The sequence below is a fragment of the Syngnathus typhle genome, linkage group LG1 (assembly GCF_033458585.1).
Source record: "Syngnathus typhle isolate RoL2023-S1 ecotype Sweden linkage group LG1, RoL_Styp_1.0, whole genome shotgun sequence".
Classification (NCBI taxonomy): Eukaryota; Metazoa; Chordata; class Actinopteri; order Syngnathiformes; family Syngnathidae; genus Syngnathus; species Syngnathus typhle.
Genome location: NC_083738.1, coordinates 6,096,516 through 6,122,620, shown reverse-complemented (window position 1 = coordinate 6,122,620; position 26,105 = coordinate 6,096,516). Strand labels below are relative to the sequence as shown.

Here is a 26,105-nt window from a genome sequence, read left to right as displayed (position 1 = left end):
GATGACTATTTGGTCCGTAGTTGTTATGTATATGCTCTTTTGACTAGTTTTGCCATGTGACGAGTGGGCGTGAGTTAGCTGGGATAATGAGGACAAAGTGAGAGATAAGTGAAAGATTGCATTATCAGAGTAATGTAGGCACTTTATCCGTGTGAACTGACGGGCAGGATCAGGTGTAGGTCCTGGAATGTAGACCAGGGATTCCTCCACGTATCGTGACAACTGACAACCCTGGATGCGATTTTGTTTTTAATCTGTCATGCGCTTCACCTCAAACTGGTATGACTGGTGTTTTAGAATGAGGAAATAAACGTAGCACTTTATTCTTGTAGCGAGTCACTAATGGGTTTAAAAAGATTAAAAAAGAACCTCAGTCAAATGAGCAACCGCTTGAGTGACAGGTTACGTCCGTGGAGAGGAAGACTTTATGGTAAATGGATGTAGGGAAGTGAGAGAGACATGAGGGGGCGGAGTTAATTGTCAAGTGACATGCTGTACGGGACAGCCTCTGTGGCGTTTAAAGGCAAAAACAAGCAGACACTGACGTTTGGACTTTCTCAGAGATCTTTGTGTCCTGTGGGTTTTGAGACAACTTAAAACAGCGGTCACCGGGAAATGCATGGCGAAACGCACACAGACAGCGATACACACATGTTGTGTCAGCGCAAGAGGAATGCCTTGAAGAGTAGAACAGAAAAGAGGTAAACGTGTGTGACTACTCCCACTCTAAATATTCAAGCACTGATCGGTATCCTAAAAATATCCCACTTATCAAAGCTGAACCTTGTACTAACCTTAAACTCACAAATGTAATTGTCATACAGTGTATGACTTTCGTGTGCGCTTACACAACTATAGTCTTGTGTTCTTCTTGTGTCTGTATGCAATAAACGTGTATTAAAATATAACAACATACTGTACAACTTGAAAGCAATAGAAAGCAACAATTCAACTCCGATTGTTTGTTTGTAGTGCGAATGCCACTCCGCAACAGTGTGGGACTCTCCGTGCAGGGAACTCTGTCCTGGACCCACAGGCATGCAAGTGAACTAAGTAAGTCTAAAATTATATACCCTTTTTCTCAAATGACCAAACTATATATTACTAAAAATCCAGTTAAAAATAAAAACGTCCAAACTTACGAGGACCATTCATTCACGTGACTAGATAGAGCCTATGTTTTCTATTTGATTGAATGTTGCTTGCAGAGTGCCGCAATTGCACTTCTGGCTTCAATGTGTGAAGGAAAAGATAAGTTGTTCACATGTGAATGCTTTGCGAAAGTTGTATCTGTGACTTATCTTGTTTTCAGTGACATGAGACTTTACTGACATACACAGTACAGGGTGAGCTGCCATTTGTGAGAGGAATGGGTTTGATGTCCCAGCTGTCAGGAAAGTGCAACTCAGTCCACAGCTGTTCTCTGTGGATATTGTGACTTCTACATCACAACTTCAAGTCACTTTGCTATTGAAAGTGTGTGTTTCGTGGTCCGTTTTTTTATAATCTAGACAGCTGTTGTCTCCTGGACAGCTTTTGGTTTGTAGCAATGACAGAGCATGTGACCCTGTCAGACTGGAGCAGAATTTTATTAGATTAGACCCGACTCAGTTGCGCTCTGAGAACAAGCAATTTAACATCCAATGTCAGAAGCAGCTCAAAACTGTTAGAGCTTCCACATTCAAATTCAGTCGCTTGCACATCAGACACTGACAATCAGTGCAAAAATGAGGCAAAGTAAGAGCGTAAGACATTTTCTCATGAAGCATAAATAGTGGTTAGAAAATACTCTGTAAATACTGGATTACGCTGATCTTACAAGATTGACAAGCGAGTGTTAGCTTTACACACATTTGCACAAAACTCTTCCATTACAAAAGGGAAAAACAGGGCGTCCTGTACTTTTGAGCTTTGTTCTGACTGTCTGCTGTGCGCTCTTGCTCCGTTTTGCTCCTCTTGTTTACTGTGTTATTTGTTTATTTATTATTTATTCATCAGTCTTATTGTTCATTGTTTGTGCCTTCTTGTTTTTATTTTGCGTTGTTTACTTGTATGTTTATCGTGTACTGTGTCTCGTCACCGTGGGATAGGGGAAACGTAATTTCGATTTCTTTGTGTGTCTTGGCATGAAGGAATTGACAATAAAGCTGACTCTCTCTGAAAAACCCAACAGGCACTGAAATAACTGGAGTCTATGACCAAACATTATTGTCAAAACACTATTGGAAGTGACCTGGGCGGATTTTGATGGACCCTGCACATATTCAGATTTACTAAAGCCGCGCGAGAAGATAAATCTGGCTCCTTTTTATTTTATTGCCACACTGTGTTGTTTTCTTTTTTACTAATTGCTACTTTATCATCTGTCAGGATAGAGCTGAAGTGACTTTGTGGCTTGTAAAAGTGAATTTTGGAAATTAATTTTCAAGTTTTTTCAGTGACCACTGTTGAGTTTCTCTTTCTTTAACGGAAGAGAACCAACAATTTCATTTGAGTGTGACTTAAGTCATGCGACACAGGCCATTAGTGGGGACTCACAGAGATGATCTTAGTTCATCTAATATGAAGGAAACAAGATCATGAGTCTTAAAACAAAGACAACTGTCTAACCCAGTGCTTCTCAATTATTTTCTGTTACGCCCCCCCCTAGCAAGAAGAAAACTATTCGCGCCCCCCCTCCCCACCGTGACTATCCTAACTTGTCTTGTAAGTCGTAAAATGTTGCACTGTCACAAACGTGACAGAAGTAACAATGAGAGCGCCACTGCCCCCTGCTGTAGTAAACGCGCAATTACACTTTATTCTAGTACTGCCAAAAAAAAAGCCTGTTCCCCAGGGTCACACGCGCCCCCCCAGGAATAGCACCGCGCCCCCCAAGGGGGGCGCGCCCCACTATTTGAGAAGCACTGGTCTAACCTGAGAAGAAGATATATTAGCTGGTGTTAAGCCATCCATCCAATTTCTATACCACTTGTTCTCCTTAGGGTTGTGGTAACTGGAACCATTTGGGACAAGAAGTGAGATTCACCTGAGACTGTTCACCAGTTAGTTGCTGGGCAGAAGATTAGACAAACAACCATTGAATGGGAAGTCAACCCCAAAAATGTATTTAATTATATGTTATATGTGCCCCCACTAGTCTAACACAGCATTCTTATTAATACACCTGAAACTTGATTTTACGCGCTTCGATTGCACACAACTTTCTGTCGAACGCGGTTTGGTCATGGACCCCAATTTTTTTTAAATGGATGCTATAAGGACCATACGAAGCTAAAGGACTAGCATGTAAACCTTAGCGCTAGTGATTTGATGAATTTCCGTGGCCGATTAAAGGCATTTGATAATAAGTTGGGCTGTTTGATTTTTATGACTGCTTTATGACAGTGTTACGGATAGCTAGGATTGTTTTTGATTGGTAAAGGGGAAAGTTTGCGGAAGTATCTTATCCACACTGTTAAAGCACATGGCCGGACACAGTAGTAGAATAAGTGGCTGCTTTATTCGCTCTTCCATCCAATTCACATAGCATCAAAATAACATACTCAATCCGCCTGATATTGTCATCTGCGTATTGCTTCTCTTTTAAGAAAATGTCAACAGACTTTTATGAGTGGGGAGAATTCACGGTAACGGGCGGCAAACAGACTCCTTTGGCTGCTCAAAAATATGCCTGATTTAAATTAATGTAACAAAGTACCCTTTCAGTTCCCTAAAAACATGCTTTCCTCAAGACTTTCTATTCAAAGCGCTTTCATGGTTAACGCGATTCTCAAACTCTGGACCCCAAAGTCTGTTTAAACTTGAGCTTTAGGTGTATAGCGTTTGTGGAATATAAATTAAGCAGCAAATTTCATGGCAGGAGGCGGCCATTTTGCCACTTTGAGCAACGGTGACGTCATTTTCAGTCGACAGCAAGTGGCAAAATGGCCGTCCCTGAGATGGATAAAAACAGGTGAATTTTACCTGTCAAATTTATATTCCACAGACAGAACATTAATCATTGTCTTATGTCTGTGTTCCACAGAACATATTACAAAAGAAAATTGGGGTTGACTTCCCTTTAACACTCAAACTTATGCCTGTGGGCAAGGTACTCACGAAACCTAACATGAATACATTTGTAATGTGGCAGGAAGCCAGAGGGTTTTGCCAAAAGTGGTTTGAACTCTGCGGTTCCATATAGAAATATATATATATATATATATATATATATAAAAATTCCCCTCTCACCCTCCGCGGGTGGTCTCCCACTCCAAGCTCGGGTCCTCTACCAGAGGCCTGGGAGCTTGAGGGTTCTGCGCATATATATATATATATATATATGTATATATATATATATATATATATATATATATATATATATATATATATGTATATGTATATGTATATATATGTGTATATATATGTGTATATATATGTGTATATATATGTGTATATATATGTGTATATATATGTATATATATGTATATATATATGTATATATATGTATATATATATATGTATGTATATATATATATATATATGTATGTATATATATATATACATACATATATATATATTTCTATATATATATATATATATATATTAGGGGTGTAAATCGCGGGTTTTGTCACGATACGATATCATATCGATACAAAGGACTACGATACGATATTTGCCGATATCTTAAAGCCTGCTGCGATTCATTCACGATATATCACGATATAGTGCTCTACGATCGATATTTTCTTTTTTTAAATAAAAAATATAGAACAATAACCTGATTTATAAAAATTCATATGCAAAATCAACAAGGTACTGCAAACTCTTTATTTAGGAAATTACAAGAGTATTGTAGTATACAAAGTGCTTATTTTAACACTGAACTTTGATGTCATGTTTTTTCTTTAAATATAAATATAGAGATTTGTGGTCCCTGAATATTTGATCAACGCATGGCAGGATTTAAAAACTGCACGTGTCTTGTCCGTTGAGCCATCTTTTCTTTGGAATCCAAAGTGCTTCCAAACGAATGACTTGAAGCCTAAAGGGGAGCAAATTTCCTCGTCTTTTTGGACACTAGCCATAGCACCAGCCCAGGAGCCGCGTACTAGTTGTCGACTCCCCTTTCACGTGCGTGCTCTGCTCACAACACAACAACGCCGCGCGCACTGCTCCCGGAAAAAGGAAGCAAGCAACAATGAACTGGATTTTAAAATAAAGTCGCGTCTAATGTCCGAGGTCAAACACGGCGATATAAATCGATGTTTACGTTTAGTATCGATGCCAATAAATCGTAGAGCATTATATCGATTAATCGATGTGTATCGATGAATCGTTACACCCCTAATATATATGTATATATGTATATATATATATAAATTAAAAAAAAAAAAAATATATATATATATATGTAGAAAGCCAGTTTAAAAAAAACTTTCTCAAATATTTTTTTATTTAATTATTATTTTTTTATTAAATTAATCAAAACTGTCTAAATATGCTATGTCCATCTAGTTTCAGAACTGTTTATACTCTTTAGGGCAGTGCTTCTCAATTATTTTCTGTTACGCCCCCCCCTAGCAAGAAGAAAACTATTCGTGCCCCCCACCGTGACTATCCATCTCTGCATAACATTTTATCCTTATTAACATTAAAGAAAAAAAGAAAGACATTTGGTCAAACTTACAAAGAATAACTTTATCAAATCGTGTTTTAAGTCTGCAACAGAAAAGATTTTAAGTGCATCAATGCCTGAAATTAAAAATAAATAAATCCTTGTTTAAACTGTAAACATGTTTGACCAACTAATTGCACCATTGCAAAATTAAATCAAATCAATAAATAATATTCTCCAACTGTACTCACAGTGAAGCCAAGCGCTAAATACGCTTCGTCGTATTTCCTCGTCTTAGCTTTCGGCTGACTTTCTTTTGTTTCATTATCTTTGTTTCTCTCCGCTTTTCTTTTCATACCTGTTAAAAACTTTTTCATGTTGGTGGTTGTTATGTTGAATAACGGAGGCGGGACGCAGTCGGAGCTTTCTGTTGACTCAACACTGCTAACCAAGGCAAACCTGTTGTCTTGTAAGTCGTAAAATGTTGCACTGTCGCAAACGTGACAGAAGTAACAATGAGAGCGCCACTGCCGCCTACTGTAGTAGATGCGCAATTACACTTTATTCTAGTACTACAAAAAAAAAAAAAAGCCTGTTCCCCAGGGTCACACGCGCCCCCCCAGGTATAGCTTGGGGGGCGCGCCCCACTATTTGAGAAGCACTGCTTTAGGGCATGGGGTTGTGGAGCGGAGAGGTGGGGCACACTCTGGACTGAAGAACATCTTTAAAAAGTTGTCGAATGTCCATAATGTTCCCAAAGTTTACTTTAATCTATTGAATAACCGTCTCTATATTTTCATGTCAAACATAGCTCAGGAGTATACTCTTTGCCGTGAATTATCTGACACATTTATACACAATACAGTAAATGCTCCAGTGACCCAATAAGGAACTTCTTCGTTGTACTGTTGCGGAACGTTTGTGTTTTATTGCTTCCTACATTGCCCTCTGTTGCGGAACGTTGGTTGTTTCTGTCATATGTTAAACATGAACAGAGACTTTACGTCATGAAATATTGTTCAGTGTTGCTGGGACAATTTACTTGAATCAGGTAGGACAAAATTTGGGCTAATTATTTATTTGGTAAAGATCAGCATAAAATCTGTTCTGCTGACAATCAGCAGCTCTATTTGTATGCCTCCCTTAGCCACAAACAGTGATGAACCTTCTTCAATGTTGGTGCAGGATGATTCTGCCTTTGTGTGTTGTCATACCTTTCTTACTCATCAGAGGACAAAGAAATTTAGGATGTGGATAAACTGATCCTTTATCTGTACCACCCAGGCTGCTCTCCCCCGCCTTTTCTGTGACCTTGCCGCCTGCCAATCCATAGCATTGCTGTACTGGGTAGATCAGCAATTATCTCTGCAATTCACACAAAAGACAGACAACATTGTCTATTGTGACACACATTCTGAGCATATTTTAACAGTACACTCACACACGCACGCACACACACGCACACACACACACACACACACACACACACACACACACACGATAGGGGGAAATCTCTGTAAGGTCCCCCGCACACACATACACACACGCTCATGAATTGGAGAGAGTGCTTTGTGCACTCACGCTGGCTGCGCAGGGGAGAGAGAGGCAGCTGGGTGGAGGTGGATGGACACAGACAGACGATGGGACTGCGGAGCGGAGCCAGACTAGAAACAGAATGAGACAGAATAAGAGAAGGAACACTCAACACTGAGGACTGAGGAGGGGAGAGAGTGAAAGACTAGGCAGGATAAGAATGGGAGTGCAGAAATAGGAAGGGGAAGCGGGCCTGTCCGGCAGAGAGGAAGAGAGTGAATTGTTGCTCCAGAGGCAGGAGGGAACCGATGGGATGGCATTGATCCCTGGGAGCTGCCGCCTCTTGGGCCAGATGGCGTCTTGTTGCTGCAGACCACTGCTCCACTCCTCCTGCTGTGGACCCCTCATCAAATTTTGCCTCTCCTCCTTCACAGGTCGGTCCCAGCCCACTTCGCCCGGGTGTCATGACTTGTAGTGGAGTGTAGTTCTCTGTGCAACATGGGTAACACAATAAGCCAAGAAGGTAACATTGAAGGGCATTGTGTGTTGTTTGTGTCGTAGAAGCATGTGAGCCCGCAAGTGCGACCCGAGTGGTTCTGTCAGTGTTGTGTTTTGTGTCGTAGGATGGAAGTGAATGGGCTCTTGTCCTCTCCAACGTCATGTCGTGTTGTATTGTGTGGCCAAGTTGTGTTCTCGATTGTCTCTGTGTGAAAGCTTTACAGGATACCTTAACACTGACACAGCATGTTGATAAAGAAGGAAGCCGCTGTTGTAACAGTAATTTATTTATTGTATGTCCGAAAAAGAGCGCATCCCCAGAAGTCGGGTGCAGAGTTGAGTGCGCACGTCCGGGGGATTCTCTGACGTCACCCTAAGTGGGCTCTCAATGCTGTAGTATCCCCGTAAACCTACCCCAAGCCGCCGACTAACATTTTGTATCACTTGTCCCATCCCCTCGTGTTTAGAAGTAACAGTATAGTATATGAAAAGCACTTATATGTGACATACTTATTCACAGACATCTCTCCTGCTGAGCTGGATGCCTTGTGGAGGGAACCACCATATAATCTCGGGGGGACCCACGAACACTTTTCTGGAAATTACATCATGACTGAAGGTAGGGTATGTGGTCCAGCAAATTGCATCTGCCTTGATCAAACTTGTATTTCAATATTCCGAGCACCAAACAAATGATTTAAAAAAAACGTGTGAACACTGTGAAAGTTGTGGTGCACATTCTTCCTGCTCTTTGGAACAAATCATTGAAAGCCTCGTTGACCTCATTAGGGTCAGCTAATAGCCATCTCTCTGACTAAGAGATAGAAAAGAATAAAACTACTCAATGCTCACTCATTATCTTAAATGCAATGTAGAAGACAGAGACTGCACTTGGTTCATAAATATGAATGTACACAGTCAAAATTATTGGAACAATACTAGAATAATGTTGTCGTAAACTAGTTTCTTGCCACCGGCGTGTTTGTCAAGAATGTTTTTAAAGTTGTGGAAGAGGGTCTCAGTCCCACCCAGCTTCTCTCTGAAACTCATTTGTGTAAACCACTTAATGACTTACAGATCACTGCAGATGGTGTCACGTTGATAACAGCTTTTGAGAAGAAGAGAAAAATATGCTTGTTTTATTAACGCAGAGGGAAAGAAATGCTATCACTGTGGAATTCTGACAGGTTGAACAGAAGGTGTTGCAATTGTGAGAAGAAAAAATATTTCTCTTGCTCTTGTTAATATCTATCCGATTTACCTATTTCTTTTCACATAAGATTGTTTTTGCTTTTTTTGCTCCGTGTTTTTGGTTGTACTCTCATGCTCTACCGCTGATGACTAAAGAATGTAAAAACCTTGAGACAAACTTTTTTCTCTATGGAAAGAAGCAAGTGTACTCTTACACTCGTGCTTGTATTGTCACAGAACACAACATTCTGTAGATTTGAAAATATCATTCAGAGTGCCCTGAAACGGCTGGCTGCGTCACCTTGCTCTTGACTGTAAAAGCGCATGTTAAACTGTGATCCATTCTTACGTCTACCATCAGGTGTAGGTGAAGATGAGGACGGCCACCTGGTGGAGTCAGACGTAGACGCAGAGCCAGACAACTACTGGAAGAGAAAAGAGACCCTTCTTAAAGGAAGTCGGGTGACAGTGGGCGAAAAATGCTCCTCAGGTAGGTTCCTGATACTGCACTTTATAAACCAAAGTACTCGACAGGTGGCTCCCGTGCCGCGACCAACCCGCTGGCTGCCTATGTGTGGTTTCTGAAGTGTGAATGCCCTTTACATGATCAGACACGAGCAGGTTTCTCAGACGAGTAACATGGGAGTAAGACCCATTTCGACTTTCACAGCAAATTTAAGCAGTCAGTCTACCATGTGAAGCTGCAGACACACAATGTGGGTGCCTACCGCGTGACAAGCACACCCGGACGGAGAAATGCTGTCCTTCACTTTGTATTTTGGTTGGGTCTGCGAGTGTTGACCAGGACTTGTCTTCATACCAATGGATACACAGACAGCCTATAAAACGTGCCCCAGAGTCATTCATTGAGAGGGAAAATGTGGACTGTACTACACAAACATGAACAACAAAGAAGGCTTACCCTGATCCCCTGCCAGGTCATGTCAGGAAAAGTTATATTAACTAAATAAAACTATATGGCTCTTAATATTTGCACTTTCATACCCCGTGCTTTGCACCATAGTGGATTGACAGACCTGTACGATAATGTTCCAACTAATTAAGGAATTCATGCATACCGACAGGACACGTTTACGTACCTACTCAGCATCTTAGGTCCATCACACCCTATGGTTTCTGCTTTTTAAATGGATTCAAATGGCCACACGGAGAGTCCAGTCAGCAATTTGATAGCTTTGTTATTCCTCTAGGGACTATGGTAGTTCTCACAAAGCACCTCACTGTAATATGAGCTGCCATAGAAAATCTTTAATGAACTTCCGAAAGTTTTCCTCTTGCTTGCAGACAGTAAAACCATTCCCTTTTTAATTTTAGTATGCTTTATGAAACTATAAGCTTTTTGGCTTCAGTGCTCTTTCGCAAATCTCATTTGACTTCATGTATCCTGTCTAGAAGTTACGCTTCTTTTCACTGGACGCCGACGCTCCAGTGAGCGCCCTGACCGGACTCTCCAGGAGGCCCTGCGCACCCGCCTCCGTGTAGTTGAGAGTAACAGCAAAGATGTCATCCAGTTATTTAAGGTGAGTGCAAAACGATACACATGAATAGATGCAGAAACATGGCTGTTAATCTTGGCCTTTTAAATAACCCAATGAGCCGTCGTATGTGTAGTATTTCACAATCATCATCATCATCATAATTGGTTTAATAATAATAATAATAATAACTGGGATTTATATAGCGCTTTTCTAGGTACCCAAAGTCGCTTTACATGTGTGTGTGTGGGGGGGGGGGGGGGGAAATAAGAAGAACAAAGAAATACCAAGGACAGGGTCAGTTAGGAAAGGCTAATGTGAAGAGGTGGGTTTTTAGGGTGGTTTTGAAGGTAGGGAGGGAGGGGGCATCTCTGATGTGCCTGGGGAGAGCGTTCCAGAGAGAGGGGGCAGCCACGGAGAAGGCCCTGTCGCCCCAGGTTCGGCGCCTGGTCTTGGGGACCTCCAGGAGGCCGGCATCACTCGACCTGAGGGAACGGGATGGGACGTGTGGCTGGAGGAGGTCAGAGAGGTAGGGTGGAGCCAGGTTATGGTTTAAAGTCCGCTTTCCAGGCGCCGCTGGGTTGGACTGTGTAGTATTTCACAATTCACTGTGTAATGCATTTGTCGCATCTTCTGTTCAGTTTATGAGGATGGGTCTTTGTTCTTCCAGGACCTGTCTGCACGTCTGGTGTCTGTCCATGCAGAGAAGGACAGTTTTGTCCTCACATTTAAAACTGCAGAGGAACTCTGGAAGTTTTCGACTTATCTAGCTTTAGGTAGGTTTTATTTGTTTATTGTCATTACTTTTAGCAATATTGATGTTCATTGTGGCTGTTATTGGTATTAATTACAGTCTTTGTACCTACTGCATGGCAGGTTACGTGGCACGGTGCTTGGAGAACTTCTTGTGTGATCAGTCCTTCTGGCTGGAGCCAAAATTGCTCAGCGACTTGGAGATTAGTGTCAAAGTAGATGAGGATCATCTGGCCACCCTCTACCTAGAGCTTTTACTCCAGGAAGGTATGAAACATACGCAATGCAACGAACGCAGGCATGCACGGAATATATAGCTTCTATAGTAAAGCCTTATGACGTCCAAACGGTATTTTCATCAGAATAAATACAGTAATCCCTCGCTACATCGCGGTTTGTTTATTGCGGTTTCACTACATCGTGGATTTTTTTTTCCAAATTAAAAAAAAATAAAAATGTAACTTCTAATTTGGCCAATTATGGCATGAAAGTTGCCCCCACGCCAGCAGAAGGCAGGGAGTGCCCACACAATTGCAGTGCGTACACTTGTACCTTTTTATATAAAAAAAAATGTTATAATAATAATAAGAGTTCTAAAAACATATTTACAGTGTTCTACCTTGTTATAGAAAAATTTAATAAAAAAAAATAAAAAAAACATATTTACAGTATGTACACTTGTACCTTGTTATAAAAAAATATTATAATAATAAAAGCTGTTCTAAAAACATATATACAGTATGTGTTAAGAATTCTCCATATGTTATTCAGTCGTGCTTTGATTTAAGGTAGAGTGCTTTATTTTGAAGGCCGTTTTCAGCCGATACCACTTCATGTTTCACGTTCGTGTACATACATGTTACAGTGGTACAGCAGTCATTGACGATGTCAGTGGGTCTCCTAACAAGAGAAATGAACGATCACATATGTCTAACCTTTAGAACAATGGAGTATTGCTCCAAATGTTGGTTTACATTCCTTTAGAGCAGGGGTGTCAAACTCATTTTCTTCGCGGGCCGCATTGTAGTCATAGCTTCTTTCGTAGGGCCATTATGACTAAATAAATGTATGAGCACCTCATTTTATACACGGTAAAAACTACAAAACAAACTGACAATTATTAAAAGTGAAGACATTTTGCAATTCTAGTAATGAATGACACACGAATTTGATGCACAATTTGTCTTCGCCGGCCACATAAAATGACGTGGCGGGCCGTATCTGGCCCCTGGGCCTTGAGTTTAACACTTGTGCTTTAGAGGTCGGTTTTCACGTGTTAGAACGATCGCGAATAAGCATCTTTCCGCTAACTTGTTAGCCTGCCCAGTATTTCTTGTTAACATGTTACATGCAAATACGTATAATATTTATATTTTCATATTTTGTATAAATTTTATTTATACAAAATGTTCTGTATGTTATTTATACTATGAATGTATTATTTACATGTTTGAAACAATTATTTAATGTACTAATAATAAAATATGCACTTAAATGGTTTCATATACATTTATTGACACACAAAAAAATTTACAGATGAGCGGGTGACCCTACTTCGCGGGTTTCATTCATCGCGGGTGGTTTTTGGAACCAATTATCCGCGATAAACGAGGGATTACGGTACTTTGCAATGCTTAACAGTCCCATTTTGGCTGACTTGGCTTCCATGTTTCACGTACATGGAGCACATTATAAGATCCTTTCTTTTACAGCAAAACTATAAAACTACCTGTTATACTGCAAATTAATACAGTTGGCATTGCAAAGTAAAACTGCCTTGCTGCCTAATTTGAATGAGATTACTTAATCTGGTTGGTGTTAAACAACCATCATCCATTTCCAAAGGACAGAGTAAAACCACTTTGTATCTTTGAGTTGTGTAAAGTGTGCATTAATGAATGAACATTGATTGTTACAGGATCTTTCTTTGCTAAAGCACTGTGCACAAGACATGACGAGGATGATGAAGATCAGCTGTCTTTCAAAAAGAATGACCTTCTCATGGTGAAGGACACGGGACAGGAGGATACGTGGGAGGGTACTCTGCTCTCCACTGGACATCACGGCCTAGTGCCAATCACTGCCACTCAGCCGCTTCCCTACCCTTTCTACCAGTGGGTTTTTCTCTATTAGAATTTTATTGGGGGCGGCTCGGTGGAACATTGGGTAGCACGTCCGCCTCACAGTTAGGAGGGTGCGGGTTCGATTCCACCTCCGGCCCTCCCTGTGTGGAGTTTGCATGTTCTCCCCGGGCCCGCGTGGGTTTTCTCTGGGCACTCCGGTTTCCTCCCACATCTCAAAAACATGCTTGGTAGGCCGATTGAAGACTCCAATTTGTCCCTAGGTGTGAGTGCGAGTGCAAATGGTTGTTTGTTTCTGTGTGCCCTGCGATTGGCTGGCAACCGGTTCAGGGTGTCCCCCGCCTACTGCCCGATGACGGCTGGGATAGGCTCCAGCACTCCCGCGACCCCTGTGGGGACTAAGTGCTTCAGAAAATGGATGGATGGATGGATGGATGAATTTTATTGAGCGACTTTATGATGCAATGTAAAATACTTGCTTAACCTTTACGTTTGCTGATTTTTTGCATGTATGTCTTTGTTAATGGTATTGTCCCCTTTGGTTAGGTGGTTCCTGCGGAATTACCCGAGCTATGCAGGGTGCTCACCAACAGACAAGGAAGCATTTGAACATCCACTAGGTAGAGAACACAGTACACAGAGAAATTAACTTTGTGGCTGCTTATTTATGCAGCAACAGCGTTAATTGTAAAATGGAACGTCATGTAAGCGCTTTTGTCTCTTTACTTTGTTGTTATTGTTAGGTGAAAGTTTGAGAGTTAGAATGGCATTGACACAGTAACTCTAATGTCCACCAAATCGTTCATGCTGACTCTTTGTCTTCTCTAAACACGGCAGTGACAGGTTCGTGTGTAGCGGTGGTCGACTACAGTCCAGTGGTTCAAGATGAGCTCCAGCTAAATCAAGGAGACGTTGTGGAGATTCAAGGACTACTTGTTAGAGGCCTTGGCGTCTTCATTGGAAAACACTCCTCCACTGGTCGTACCGGCTTCATCAACAAGTCCCACGTCAAGCCTCTGGACACCATGTCCCTGTAAACAGAATTAATCCCATTGCACAGTATGGCTTGAAATGTAATGGTTTGATGCTTATGTGTGTCAATTTCATTGTAAAGCACTTCATCCTTCAAAACCACACCCTCCTGTTTTTTCTTGCTTATCTTAATGTTTGTAGCATAACTGAACTCTAGACAGGGTGGAAAGCATGAGAACATTCGACCCACAGCTCTAATGAGAATACTGCCTTTGTTTCTCTTGTCTAGTGAGACCCATTTGGTATTTCTGACCGAGGAGGAGCGAACCACGCTCGCTCAGACAAGCCTGTTTAGCTCCGAGTCTTGTGATGGCAACCTAATGGAAAGGCTCTTCTCATCTGACATCAGCTCGATGTACAGGCTTGGTAAAGCTCAAACTCATCACTAATGTTGGCTTGTAAAGTTGTCACAGAGTAGATGTATTTTGGTGTCAATTTTTATGAGCAGGAAAGCTTGCACCGAACAAATGTCTATGTCTTTTCAGACAGGCTGGATGAGACTGACTTCATGTACATCAGGAATCGGCCCAAACGTGGTAAACCATTACTTGTTTGTGTTTTACACATTTATTTGGAGCCATTATTATGACCTAAATGTTTTTGCTAACTTCAATTAATTGCAGTGTTTACTAGAATTTTAACATTACCATACATAACCATAATACCGTACCATAATACACCCAATTAATTTTCCATTTACCGTAATTTTCGGACTATATGTCGCGTTTTTTTTCCATAGTTTGGGTGGGGGGCCACTTATACTCAGGAGCGACTTATATGTTTTTTTATAATTCAATTATATGGTGAAACCGTGATAAACGAACCGCAATGTAGCAAGGGATTACTGTAATTTGAATTTCAAGTGACGACAGCAGCGCGACGTCGCGTCAGCAGCAGCTCCGTCGAGTCAATCTTTGTCCTTTATGTGAACAACCGCCGCGCTGCTGACGCGGCATCGCCTTGCCTCGTCGTCATTCCACAGATCTACTATATAACTATATTGTAGAGTTAACAAAGTTCAAGGAAAGACGTGGGTTTGGTAAACGGCTCTTTATTTAACAAAACAAACTTACAGGCGTGTGGCGGCGTATTCCACGGAAGTCGGCGTATTCCGACTTCAATCCACGGAAGTGAAAGAGAGCTCCGTCGATTCAATCTTTGTCCTTTATGTAAACGGTCGCGCGTCAGCAGCGCGACACCGCGTCAGCAGCGCGGCGGTTGTTTACATAAAGGACAAAGATTGACTCGACGGAGCTCTCTTTCACTTCCGTGGCTTGAAGTCGGGGGCCGGCGCTCGGCCGGGTGGCTGTCCAGGGACGGTGGATGGGGCTCGGACAATGCTTTTACGCACGCCCGGTCCTACTCTACCAAGCTGTCTTTCACCTCCGTGGATAGAAGTCGAGGGCTGTCCGGGGACAGTGGATGGGGCTCGGTCATGGCTTTTACGCACGCCCGGTCCTATTCTATGGAGCTCTCTTCCACTTCCGTGGCTGGAAGTCCACATGGCCACACGCCTGGAAGTTTGTTTTGTTAAATAAAGAGCCGTTTACCAAACCCACGTCTTTCCTTGTACTTTGTTAACGCTACAATATAGTTTTATAGTAGATCTGTGAAATAACAACGAGGCTGACGTCAGGGCTGACGTCAGGGCGCACGCGCGGCGATGTTGACAAAGGACGAGGAATTTGATCGATGGATTTAATGATTTAGAGTGCACAGATGGTTTGATAACATTATTGCTTATATAATAATTATTTGATATATAATTTATATATCGTTATATGGGCCTGTGGAATATTTTGAAGTGCAAGAGCCCTCAGCGGCGCGCACGCATTGTTGACAAAGGACGATTGATGGATTTAATGAATTGGAGTGACGCAGATGGTTTTATTAACGTGTTATTTATGTAATAGTTTTTTGAATAACCCTGAATTTTACGTCAGGGCCGTTCTCAGCTCCTTGTTTGTGTTTATGTCACGTTAGCATAGCCTATCGTTTAGCCTGCTGTTGCTTGTTCATGACTGTTCTTGGTGTTGGTTTTTGTTGAATAAATTGCCCCCCAAAATGCGACTTATACTCCGGAGCGACTTATATATGTTTTTTTTCACTTTTTTGGGCATTTTATGGCTGGTGCGACTTATACTCCGGTGCGACTTGTAGTCCGAAAATTACGGTAAATAAAACACAAATACACAGAAGTTGACCCTAACCCTAAACTCATTGTTGGATTATTTTCATATTGTACAAAGACTCAAGTCTTAAAATGTAAGCATTTTTATTTTATTTTTACTTTGCATGTTCTTAGTGACTTGCAGATCTCATTTGTGCATGCTTGAGGACCAAGTGAAAAAAGGCTACCAAACGACAAGTGTTTTTTTTATGTTAGTGTATAGGTGAATGCCCAACTGTACACAGGCGTAGAGGACGGAGCCATGGGCGATTTTGGACTGGGAAAGCCAAAAAAAAGCCACGGAGCTCCGCTAAATTTCAAGCAATGACGCGGTCGAAACTGGCATGGATTGACGGGTCGAACCTTACAAAAAATGAAAATAGTAGACCCCCCCAAAAAAAGTAAAAATGTAAGGCGAGGGGAACTAGAAAAACGAATGTAGAATGTGGGTCGTCTCTCCGCCGTCGCTGAACACACCCAAAACCTGAAGCAATCAATCTGATAGTGACACACCAGATGATGAGTCTATAAACTATAAATGTGACTCATTTATAGTTTCTGTATATACTTTAGTCGAAAATAATTAAGGTCTGTAACTGTTTTGTTGCCTTGGTGTACACTTGACACATAGTTACTGTGGTTATGTGGTTGGCATTGACTATATAGTGGGTTGCGTAATTGACTTTTTTTGTACTCATGACTTGCTATGCATTCCAGCCCCTTTTGTAACAGTAATCAGGATAATTGGTAGAGAAAGTGGATGGAGTGATTATGTGGCACTCCCGTATAACTACCATGCTGTCACTTCATTTATGTTCTAACAATAATCTTCCTTCTCAGATCACAAGGTCCCTGCAAGCACTCGTCAGAGTGTCATGTCGGACAGAAGCGGCGGAACGCCCCCGTACCAATCCTCCCCCCGCCCATCGCTATCGCACTCATCACCTGGTGTGTCACTCTATCAGTCCCACAATTCTCTGACACAGGAGGGAGGGTGCCTGTCCTTCACTGTAGAAGACACATTCAGAGAACTCAGTGAATTCCAGGAAGATCTCCCTCTCTTCTTGGAGGAAAACATTTGGGAGGGGGACGAATCAAAAGCTAGGGATCCAACGTTGATCCTGCTAAACCATGACCACTTCCAGGTTAGCAAAGTTGCAGTCAAGTCACTTTGTCAAGATGTAATCTGTGACCCCTGTGCGATCTGATGCATGCATACGCAGTAGGTCAGCCATCTTGGATTGCTAAGTAAAGCAGCTACACTAGAAGTCGCAATGGTGCACGTTTGTATGATCTAATAAGAAACATACACATAGATCCTATGAGGCTATTATATTTTCGTCATCTAGAGAAGATGAATGACAGTTTAAGTTCTATTAAAATACTACAAGGAAAGAAATTAGGGGTGGAAATATTACGAAATCCCCACTTTCTATGAGAAGAATGCACAGAAGATTGATTAGAGTTTGAATTAGAAAGAAATACCAAACTTTACCTATATTACTAAAAGTGTCGTTGCCATAGTTAGTGAGCCAAGATGGCTGCCTTCTGTAGTTGCGTGCCTCAGATCATGCAGGGTTCACAGATTGTGTCTTGACACATTTCATTTGTTTCAAGTCAGGTTCTAAAAGATGTTTTAGTTTGCTTCCAGTTCATGGCAATGGTTTTCTCTCTTACTGAACTAATCTACAATGTGTGACAAGTTAAATTTGCCAACACATGACTTGAGATACTTCCGAGATGGAATTGTAATTGATGTGGTGCCAGTAAATCATTTTCTACTTGTACATTAAAAGCTGTTAGGAGACTGTGTGTTTGTTTTTTTTCCTCCTAGGAAGACTTCCTCCCCATGTATGACCTCAAGTATTCCTTCCTGTGGGTGACCTTCAATGGAAAGGGCGAGAGTGAGCTCTCAGGTCAGCTTGAGAGTATCAGGGAGTGTGCCAAGAGGATGGGGATGCACTGGGCACATAGGCGAGCATGTTTCCTCCTGGGAAGACTCTGTGCCAGGAAGCTCAAGCTATCGCAGGTCATTTATATTCTAAATACATAATCCATTTTTGGTTTTATTGGTTGATTTGATTGTATCACATACTGTTCCTCATGCGATTAGAACCTACTCATACGTATGTCAGACTTACCTTTGGTCAAAGTTCAAAATCTAATGAAATCCAATCCAGGCCTTTTGTGACATACTATTGATGAGTTGTTTATTGTCATTTAGTGTTTCGTAAAAAAAACAAAAAACTTTCCCGTCATAACATTTCTGACATGCAGACACACTTTTTAACACTTTCATAGATAATGTCAATTAAATGCACACAATATAACCAATTATTGCTGTGTGCTGGCCAATATATAACATAATTGAAAATGCACACGTTTGTTTTATTATTATGATAAACAGTCTGATGTTTCCTCATAACCAAAGTAGTAACAATGCTTGGTATTTTTTGGTTGTATGTATGCTTGGTAAGAAAAAGAAGAAAAGGAAAAAGACAAACAGTTCAAACATGTTCTACTGTATACAGAGACACACATTTTGTCTTCCTACAGTTTTATGAAAACGTTGTTTTAATTAGCAAGTTTTCATCATACACATTTCAATATCTGAAATAGATTGTGAATGTTACAAAGTGTTTCTGACAATGTCCTCCCTCTTCAGGCTCGCGTGTACTACGAGGAAGCTCTGAGTGTTCAGGTGGAAGGTTTCAGAGACACACCGCTGTTGATCGCTCTCCTCACTAATCTCACAGCCGTCTACCTGAAGCAGCGGATGACTGATAAGCTGCCCCTCACCCTGGAGAAGGCCAGCGCCATGCTCCTTTGTCTTCCCAAACACACCTACACATCCTCCGATGAAATTGAACTGCTCAAACTGCTTCTGAGGAGATCAATGGTCACAGGGGATACATATCTGGAGGCCCGTGTGTGCTACCTTATCTCCAGCCTCTTCCTGCTACTAAGGAAACCTGACGATGCTCTTCCCTTTGTTGAGCGCCTCCAGTTCCTCTCCTCGACTCTCTCAGCCAACGACGGGCTTTCTGTAGCACCTCTGGACCTCAATTGGCTATTGAGTTTGCTCTATCATCGGAAATACATGCCTTACCTGGTGTTGGCTTCCCTGAGCCTCGACTCAAGACAAGACCACTCGCTCCGTGACTCCTTCCAGAGGATTGAAAGGTTTATCAGGAACTCCGCTCGCCTGAACCCATTCTGGAAGGAAGGAACCTCGCTGCTTCCTGCCCAGATTGTGGTTTACCTCCTGCAGGCATTGGCTATAGCTGAGAAAGAGGGGGACTTAAAATCGCAGCGGGACCTATGTCTGGGCTTGGCCTCAGTTTACCAGCAGTATGGTGCTCTTGATAAGGCTGTGTGCTGTGCTCAACGAGCAGTGGAGACGGGAGGCTTCATCAATGAGGAGGAAGCTTTTGAAGCTTCTGTGTTGCTCAGCTGGCTGTTGGTTTTAACAGGCCAGGCTGAGAACGCTCAGGGTGTCCTACAACCACTGCTTACATCACTTCAGGTACAAAACCACTCTAAAGTCATGTTTTGTTTGCTCCTTCCTTTAAAAGTACTCTGATGTCTGTTTTCATGTCGAACCACTTTGCAGGGATCGGACAGCTCTACTCAAAGAGGTGTCATCCACAATCTCTTGGCTTTGTGTCTGAGACAACAGGGCTGTGTACTAGAGGCAGGCTGGCAACTCCACTCGGCCTTGGTAATATCCCGGGAAAGCGGAAACCAGAGGAATCAGGCCCTGGCACTAGCCAACCTGGGCTGCCTGGCACTGCATTCAGGGGCATCTACACTGGCAGAGCATTTCTTGGTCAGGTCAGATATCCTCCCAATTTTAGACTACTTTCTCCTGCAAAAGTGTATACACCCCTTCTCAATAATCAACCAAGTATGTATATCAAATCACTGAGTGATCACTTGCTGAAAAGTATGTGCTCTGGCAACAAGTCTTGCTATTTTGAATTTTCAAGTGACTTAACTGTTATTCCAGATCTCTGCGACTTTTTGAGGAACTCTGGGAGAGCCCCACAGATGAGGAGCATGTGCAGACCTTCCTTTGGTTGGGGAGGAGCTACAAAGACAGGGGGCAGAGTCACCGCGTCAGGGTGTCTTATGAAATGGGATTTCTAATGGCACTGCATGCCAGAAACCTGCCCAGTAAGTATGAAGACTAATCAGTGAACATCAATATAAACCAATTTTACATTGTACACCCTTTAGTGAACAAAACTATTGAACACTTCACAGTCTCCTAACGTAATTAAATGTGTTGCATTCAAATTGTGCCTTATTTACTGTGTAGGTCAGTTAGTGGTGGCCAAGGTGCTGAGTCGGCTCTATTCAGACCTACTGCTTTACGCTCAAAGCATCGTCTATTATGAACACTGTGTGTCAGTAGCCAGGGAGCTGAAGGATAAGAGACTTGAAGGAGAGTACCTTGAAATCTTAAGCAGCCTCTACCTCTCACTAAATACTGAAAGGTGACTTTTAATTCTCATTCAGCTTTCTACGACCTGCTCTTTTTATGGTAACAGACCAAAACGTTTTTCAAATATGTGGTACAGATCATCACGTAAATCTTTGGATTACACCAAGCAAAGCCTGAGGATTTCCATTGATTTAGGCAAGCGAGAAGAAGAATCTGAGTCCTGGTTGCAGGTGGGAAGAATTTATTATCTCATCCAGGAGGATGAGCTGGCCGACATGTACTTGCAGGTGAGGAGGGCTGCTAGCAATACGTTTGGATTGCGTGATGGTCACAAGGGTCGGACGTTTTGACAGTTTAAGTACATATCTGATAGGGTTGCATCGGGTCGGCCTGCATATTTTGCCAGTTAAAAAAAAAAGATTGTTAGGCTGGATGTTTTTCTTATAATAGGAATTATTTAGACAAGTGCTGAAGATAATGAATTAACATTTTAATGAGGAAACATTTAATAATTTATATCACCGACCATATCACAGACTATCACTATGCAAAGCCACGCCAAAATCACAAAAGCCAACTTCAGTCGCTTTAAAGCTCAGATGGTCGAAAAAGAACCCAAAACTGCTATAGTGGGTGGGTCTGAATATTAGTGTTAAATTATTGTTCCAAATATTCAAAGTTTAAATGCCTTTAAATGTCCTGTCCTCGCTATAACATATGAGCTCAATTAAACTGGAGAGATAATGCAAGGTTTTATTTTTTAGATTTTAATAGAAAATCTTGACATCAACATTTGGCAGATATTTTTTTCCGCAATAGGCTATATCACATGAGCCCCTTATACTTCCTGCTTTACATTGCTTGCGTCAAAATAGAAGCGTGGTGGTTTTTTTTTGGGTTTTTTTTAAATAAAAAAATGAGTGAGAACAAACACAAATTGCTTGAAAGGCAGGCAGAACAGCCCATTTTAACTCATTCCCATAAATTTCAACTGTCCATTTTAACTGGGCCAGCAGCGGATGAGTGAAAGGGGACGTATCCAGCGGATCTTGATTCTTTTCAATTTTTGATGAAACATATTAAAAATGCTGTTGGTTATAGTCAGGATCAGCGTAGCTCATATACTGATCCAATATATTGTAATAATGGAAATCAGTTGTACTGTATGAACATAAAGCTGTGATTGATAGGCAGCAGTGAAGACGGCCCTGAGAATGAACGACCCCCATTTTTCGATGAGCATCTACGAGGAAGCAGGGGATGTCTATTTGAAAGGACACAGGAACAGGATGGCTTCAGTGCCTTTCTACAGGGTAAGTAGAAAACACAATCTGTTTCAAAACTGCTTTCAAAATTCCCAGATGTCTGACATTGATGGTATATTTTGGGCTTTTTTTCTTAAACAGGATGGCAGTTTACCATTTTCCCGAAGTATCAGAGACACGCATTCAGAGTTCCGCTTGTTGAGTAAACTAACACAGCTGTTAATGGACCAGGGGGAGCAGGAAGAGGCTCTGCAATATGCGACACTAACTGTTGAAGTAGCTAACAAAACAGGTACAAGCAAGGCCACTGAGTTTGTACAGGCGAGTTACGACTTATTTTTGCAGGTCTGAATATGAATGAGAGGACAGCCTACCATCGACTGGCGACAGTTTACTACAACCTTCAGCATTATGAGATGGCCGAGAACTACTATCTCAAGTCCTTGTCTCTCTGTCCGCCCGTGATGGAGCACCCAATGGAAGCGCGCTACTACACTCAGGTCTACTGCAGACTGGGAAATCTCACGCTGCACAAGCTCAAGGTACTACGTGGACAATGGCACAAATGTTTCCCTTGTGCAAATTCTGGGACTAGCATTTACTGTTCTGTAAAATTCTGTTTGGTGATCACACTGGGGAACTGAATCAAATTGAAATCTGTTAGAAAAATCTTAAATCAATATTTTCCTGAAATCTTTCAACCCGAGTCAATAATATAATACTCCTAGAATCAGAAAAATCTGCAAAAAGTCTTCATTGTTTAAAACTGGGGAAATCGTTGCAGGGTAGTTTGGATTTTTTGCTGACATAAGATTTGGCTAGAATGTACATGATAGAGTATACAGAAGAGTCTCAAAAACTGATGACCAAATGACACTGTCCGTCTAGCTCTTTCTTTCTGTATGTGACTGTAATCAAATTTCAGTATACACCCGCTATTCACCAATGATAGGAACCGAGTCCTGCCTCAAATAGCGGAAATCTGCGAGTAATCTACCACACCTAAAGGTTTACTACTGTGTCTATTCGACAGGGCTTTGGCCTGAGCATGCATGTGTGAGTTTTTCAGCAAATAACGTAGGATGGGTTAGAAAAGAAAACTGTAAATAGGTGAATTATATAAGAAATAGCCCAATCATTTGGAAAGCCTTGGAAAAGTGAGTATAGGTTTGACCAAAACATCAGCTCTAATTAGACTTGAAACTCTAACTGAATGCGCGCCACCAAAATAGGGGACCGCAGTTCTACTTAAATCTTTGAATTCTTCACACAGTCAACATCGCAGCCTTTAGTATCAGGGACATTTGTACAATTACAATTATTTCATTTGTTATTTCAATTACCTTAATACAATTATTTCATTTGTTATTTCAATTAGCTTAATTTATTGTTTGTCCAGTCATTAGCACTGTCAGGTCTAAGTACCATAAGACATTATTTTATACACTGAAAGAAGAGAAGAAGACAACCAGTATTCCTTTTGCTCGCGAGGAGAATTACGTAGAAGGCACAGTTACAGTCCTCCACCAATTCTGGACTCCTCTTCCGCTATCTCCTCTTTTTATTTGGGGTTGCCCTGGTTACAAGAGGCGTTGCTACACTAAAGGGAGGGGAAATTGTGGCTGTAGCAACGCTGATTTAGCCAACTAAAGGATGTTGTGAGGTGCGAGGCCTTGGCCGGTATGTGACCCCAGCAATGCAGAATCAGTCCTTAGTTGGTTGGCAGTCTCGTCCTAGGCTGCGATCTTCAAACGTGCTGGGTGCCGTGTCCCTGTAAAACAACTTTGTCCATATATAAGGCGCACCGGATTATAAGGTGCATAAAATAGAAGCTATACTGCAACAAACTGAGGTTGACTAGGGTTGCAGTATGCATCCACTAGCCAATAACCAACGAGCCCTCTGTAAACAATCGCGTTTCTCAAACGATCTCCTATAAAATGATCGGAACTGACTAAAGTTCGATCTAACACATTGGTATTGCTTACTTATGTTTCCCTTCCATATCAATCCGTAAATTTACTCGAAACATTAACGGAGCAGCCTATTTTGAAATGAAATAGCCTCGCGGGTACAACAGCTATTCGGTGACGCCCCCTGACTACAGTTGCCGTAATGTTGGGAAGCGATGCGACCTTGTAATTTACTAGTCGTACTAAAACGTACTGAAACATTTTGCCAGAGCACTGTGTACAACCAGTATGGATCAACAAATTCATCAATTGATCCATATATAAGGCGCTCTGCATTATAAGGTGCACTGTGTTTTCTTTTTTAGTAAAATGGAAATTTTTAGGTGTGCCTAATAGTGCGGAAAATACGGTAAATATGGGATAACTTAAAAACTGTCCCGGTCAACAACAATTCATGAATAGAAACTACAAGGTATAAAAGCGAAAGAACTTCTCTTTCTCTTGAACTAAACAAAGAACAAAGGTGTTCTGTTTATAACTAGTGAGGGCCTCTCACAGGTAAGAAAAGGAAGGGAGTCTAAGAACTCCCCAGAGCTAGACAGATATGTTGGCTTGAGCGAACATATGAGGCCTCCGGTTCAGGCCGACCAGCGCTTCTGCAAAAACAATTATTCCAACAAGCACACTTTGAGAAATTTACCATGTCCCTGAAAATACTCTGTTTTGAAGTTCCTAGATATAGGCTTCACAAACTATTCTTTTGGATTGTTTCTTGATTTTGGATAAACCATGTATTTTTTTCTTGTCATGCTTCATCACCAGGATTCTTATGATGCATTGGGTTATTTCCTCCTTGCTCTGGCAGCTGCCCTGGAGGATCAAGCAAACGCAGAGGCCCTGTACGTAGTGTATATGAAGTTAGCGGAGATCCACGGGAACCACATTCCTGATACTCAGCTATGCCAGCTGTACAGAGACAGAGCCCATAGCCTGAAGAGAATTCTTTCGGGAGCAGAGGACTCTGCTGTGAACCAGGAAATTGGAAAGGATACAGATGAAGTCTGTGACAGTGAACCATTCCCAAGAAATTGTCCGATGCAAGTGGATACCGACAGAGGCACTGCGATCAGAAGAGTGGATGACTACATTCCTCCTCCTGACACAAACAATTCATTGGTTGACATCCCTGCATTTACTGCCAGTCAGTCTTATAATGAGAGTATTTTGACTGAGTCCTTTGACACGGCCAGGGAGCACATGTCAGACTCATGCAGCTCAACAGACACTGTACAAACTTCCCCCAAACAATTAAATGGGGATGATGATTTGTCCAGTAAAATCAGTCTCTATCCTGAGAAAGAACTGGATATGGCTCCACATTTTGATCAGAAAGATCGCAGCAGTGGAGATAACCTTTCATCCTGAGTGGATTCACGTGGGCCTCCACGCAGAAAAAAAAAGAAAAAAACCTAACGGCACTTTATGTTCCTTATTTTCCTTTTTCTAGACACGTGTCTGAGCCAGTAAAAGGAATGCAATGTTCTAACAAGATGGCACTTATTTATAGAATGAGACGAGAGTTCTAATTTGCTTTAAATGATGTGCCTTTCTATGATACAGTTGGCATATCAGAATGTTGTCACAATGATAGGGGTTTTCTATGTCTTTTATACTTCTGCGACATGTCTTATAAGATTGTGTTAATACGAGAAAGAATACATTTCGACAGATGACAACATCAATAAATTATTTTGGGCAATATTGACACTGAGAACATGCAAGTAATTTCTTTAGTATTTGTTTCCCTAGGATACTGTTTTTGCATTACTGCTTGGCTGAAAGGGTTTACGGAAACCTTCGAAAGAAGGGTACTGCTGTGGAAACAAGACACAAATTCCAACATTGTGGTATTGCAATAAAAAGAAAATATCGCACGATTAACCGCATACCTCCCAACCTTATGGGGAAAGAAAATCGCACTGCAGCCACAATAAAACTATAACATTATAAAAAACAATGTAACTTTGAATTTTTTCAGAGTATTGCAGTTTTAATCGATTGTTTTGACGCAGCCGGCAACTCAAAATCGACATTTTCAAAACAGATGCTACATTTTGTTTGCAAAAG

At 41.5% G+C, this 26,105-nt stretch overlaps 1 protein-coding gene across 5 annotated transcripts; it reads left to right on the top strand.

Annotated features, from left to right (window-relative positions):
• The first annotated feature begins 352 nt into the window (after nt 1–352).
• sh3tc2 (SH3 domain and tetratricopeptide repeats 2) lies at nt 353–25,743 on the top strand. Of its 5 annotated transcripts, XM_061273682.1 has the most exons (24): nt 353–701; nt 973–1,053; nt 7,567–7,655; nt 8,151–8,249; nt 9,183–9,311; nt 10,235–10,362; nt 10,988–11,093; nt 11,194–11,337; nt 12,989–13,184; nt 13,698–13,771; nt 13,989–14,184; nt 14,413–14,549; nt 14,669–14,719; nt 17,194–17,498; nt 18,188–18,382; nt 19,019–19,879; nt 19,967–20,187; nt 20,363–20,529; nt 20,675–20,852; nt 20,937–21,087; nt 21,991–22,113; nt 22,207–22,357; nt 22,411–22,607; nt 24,801–25,743. In XM_061273682.1, exons 3-24 carry the CDS (start codon nt 7,631–7,633, stop codon nt 25,401–25,403), a joined length of 4,437 nt encoding a protein of 1,478 aa, XP_061129666.1. In that variant the 5' UTR covers nt 353–701; nt 973–1,053; nt 7,567–7,630; the 3' UTR covers nt 25,404–25,743. The 5 variants fall into 5 exon arrangements, with proteins under 5 accessions (XP_061129666.1, XP_061129656.1, XP_061129673.1 ...); XM_061273672.1 differs by lacking the exon at nt 7,567–7,655; XM_061273689.1 differs by lacking the exons at nt 353–701; nt 973–1,053; nt 7,567–7,655 and adding an exon at nt 7,196–7,566 and having other exon boundaries at nt 24,844–25,038.
• The last annotated feature ends 362 nt before the right edge of the window (nt 25,744–26,105 follow it).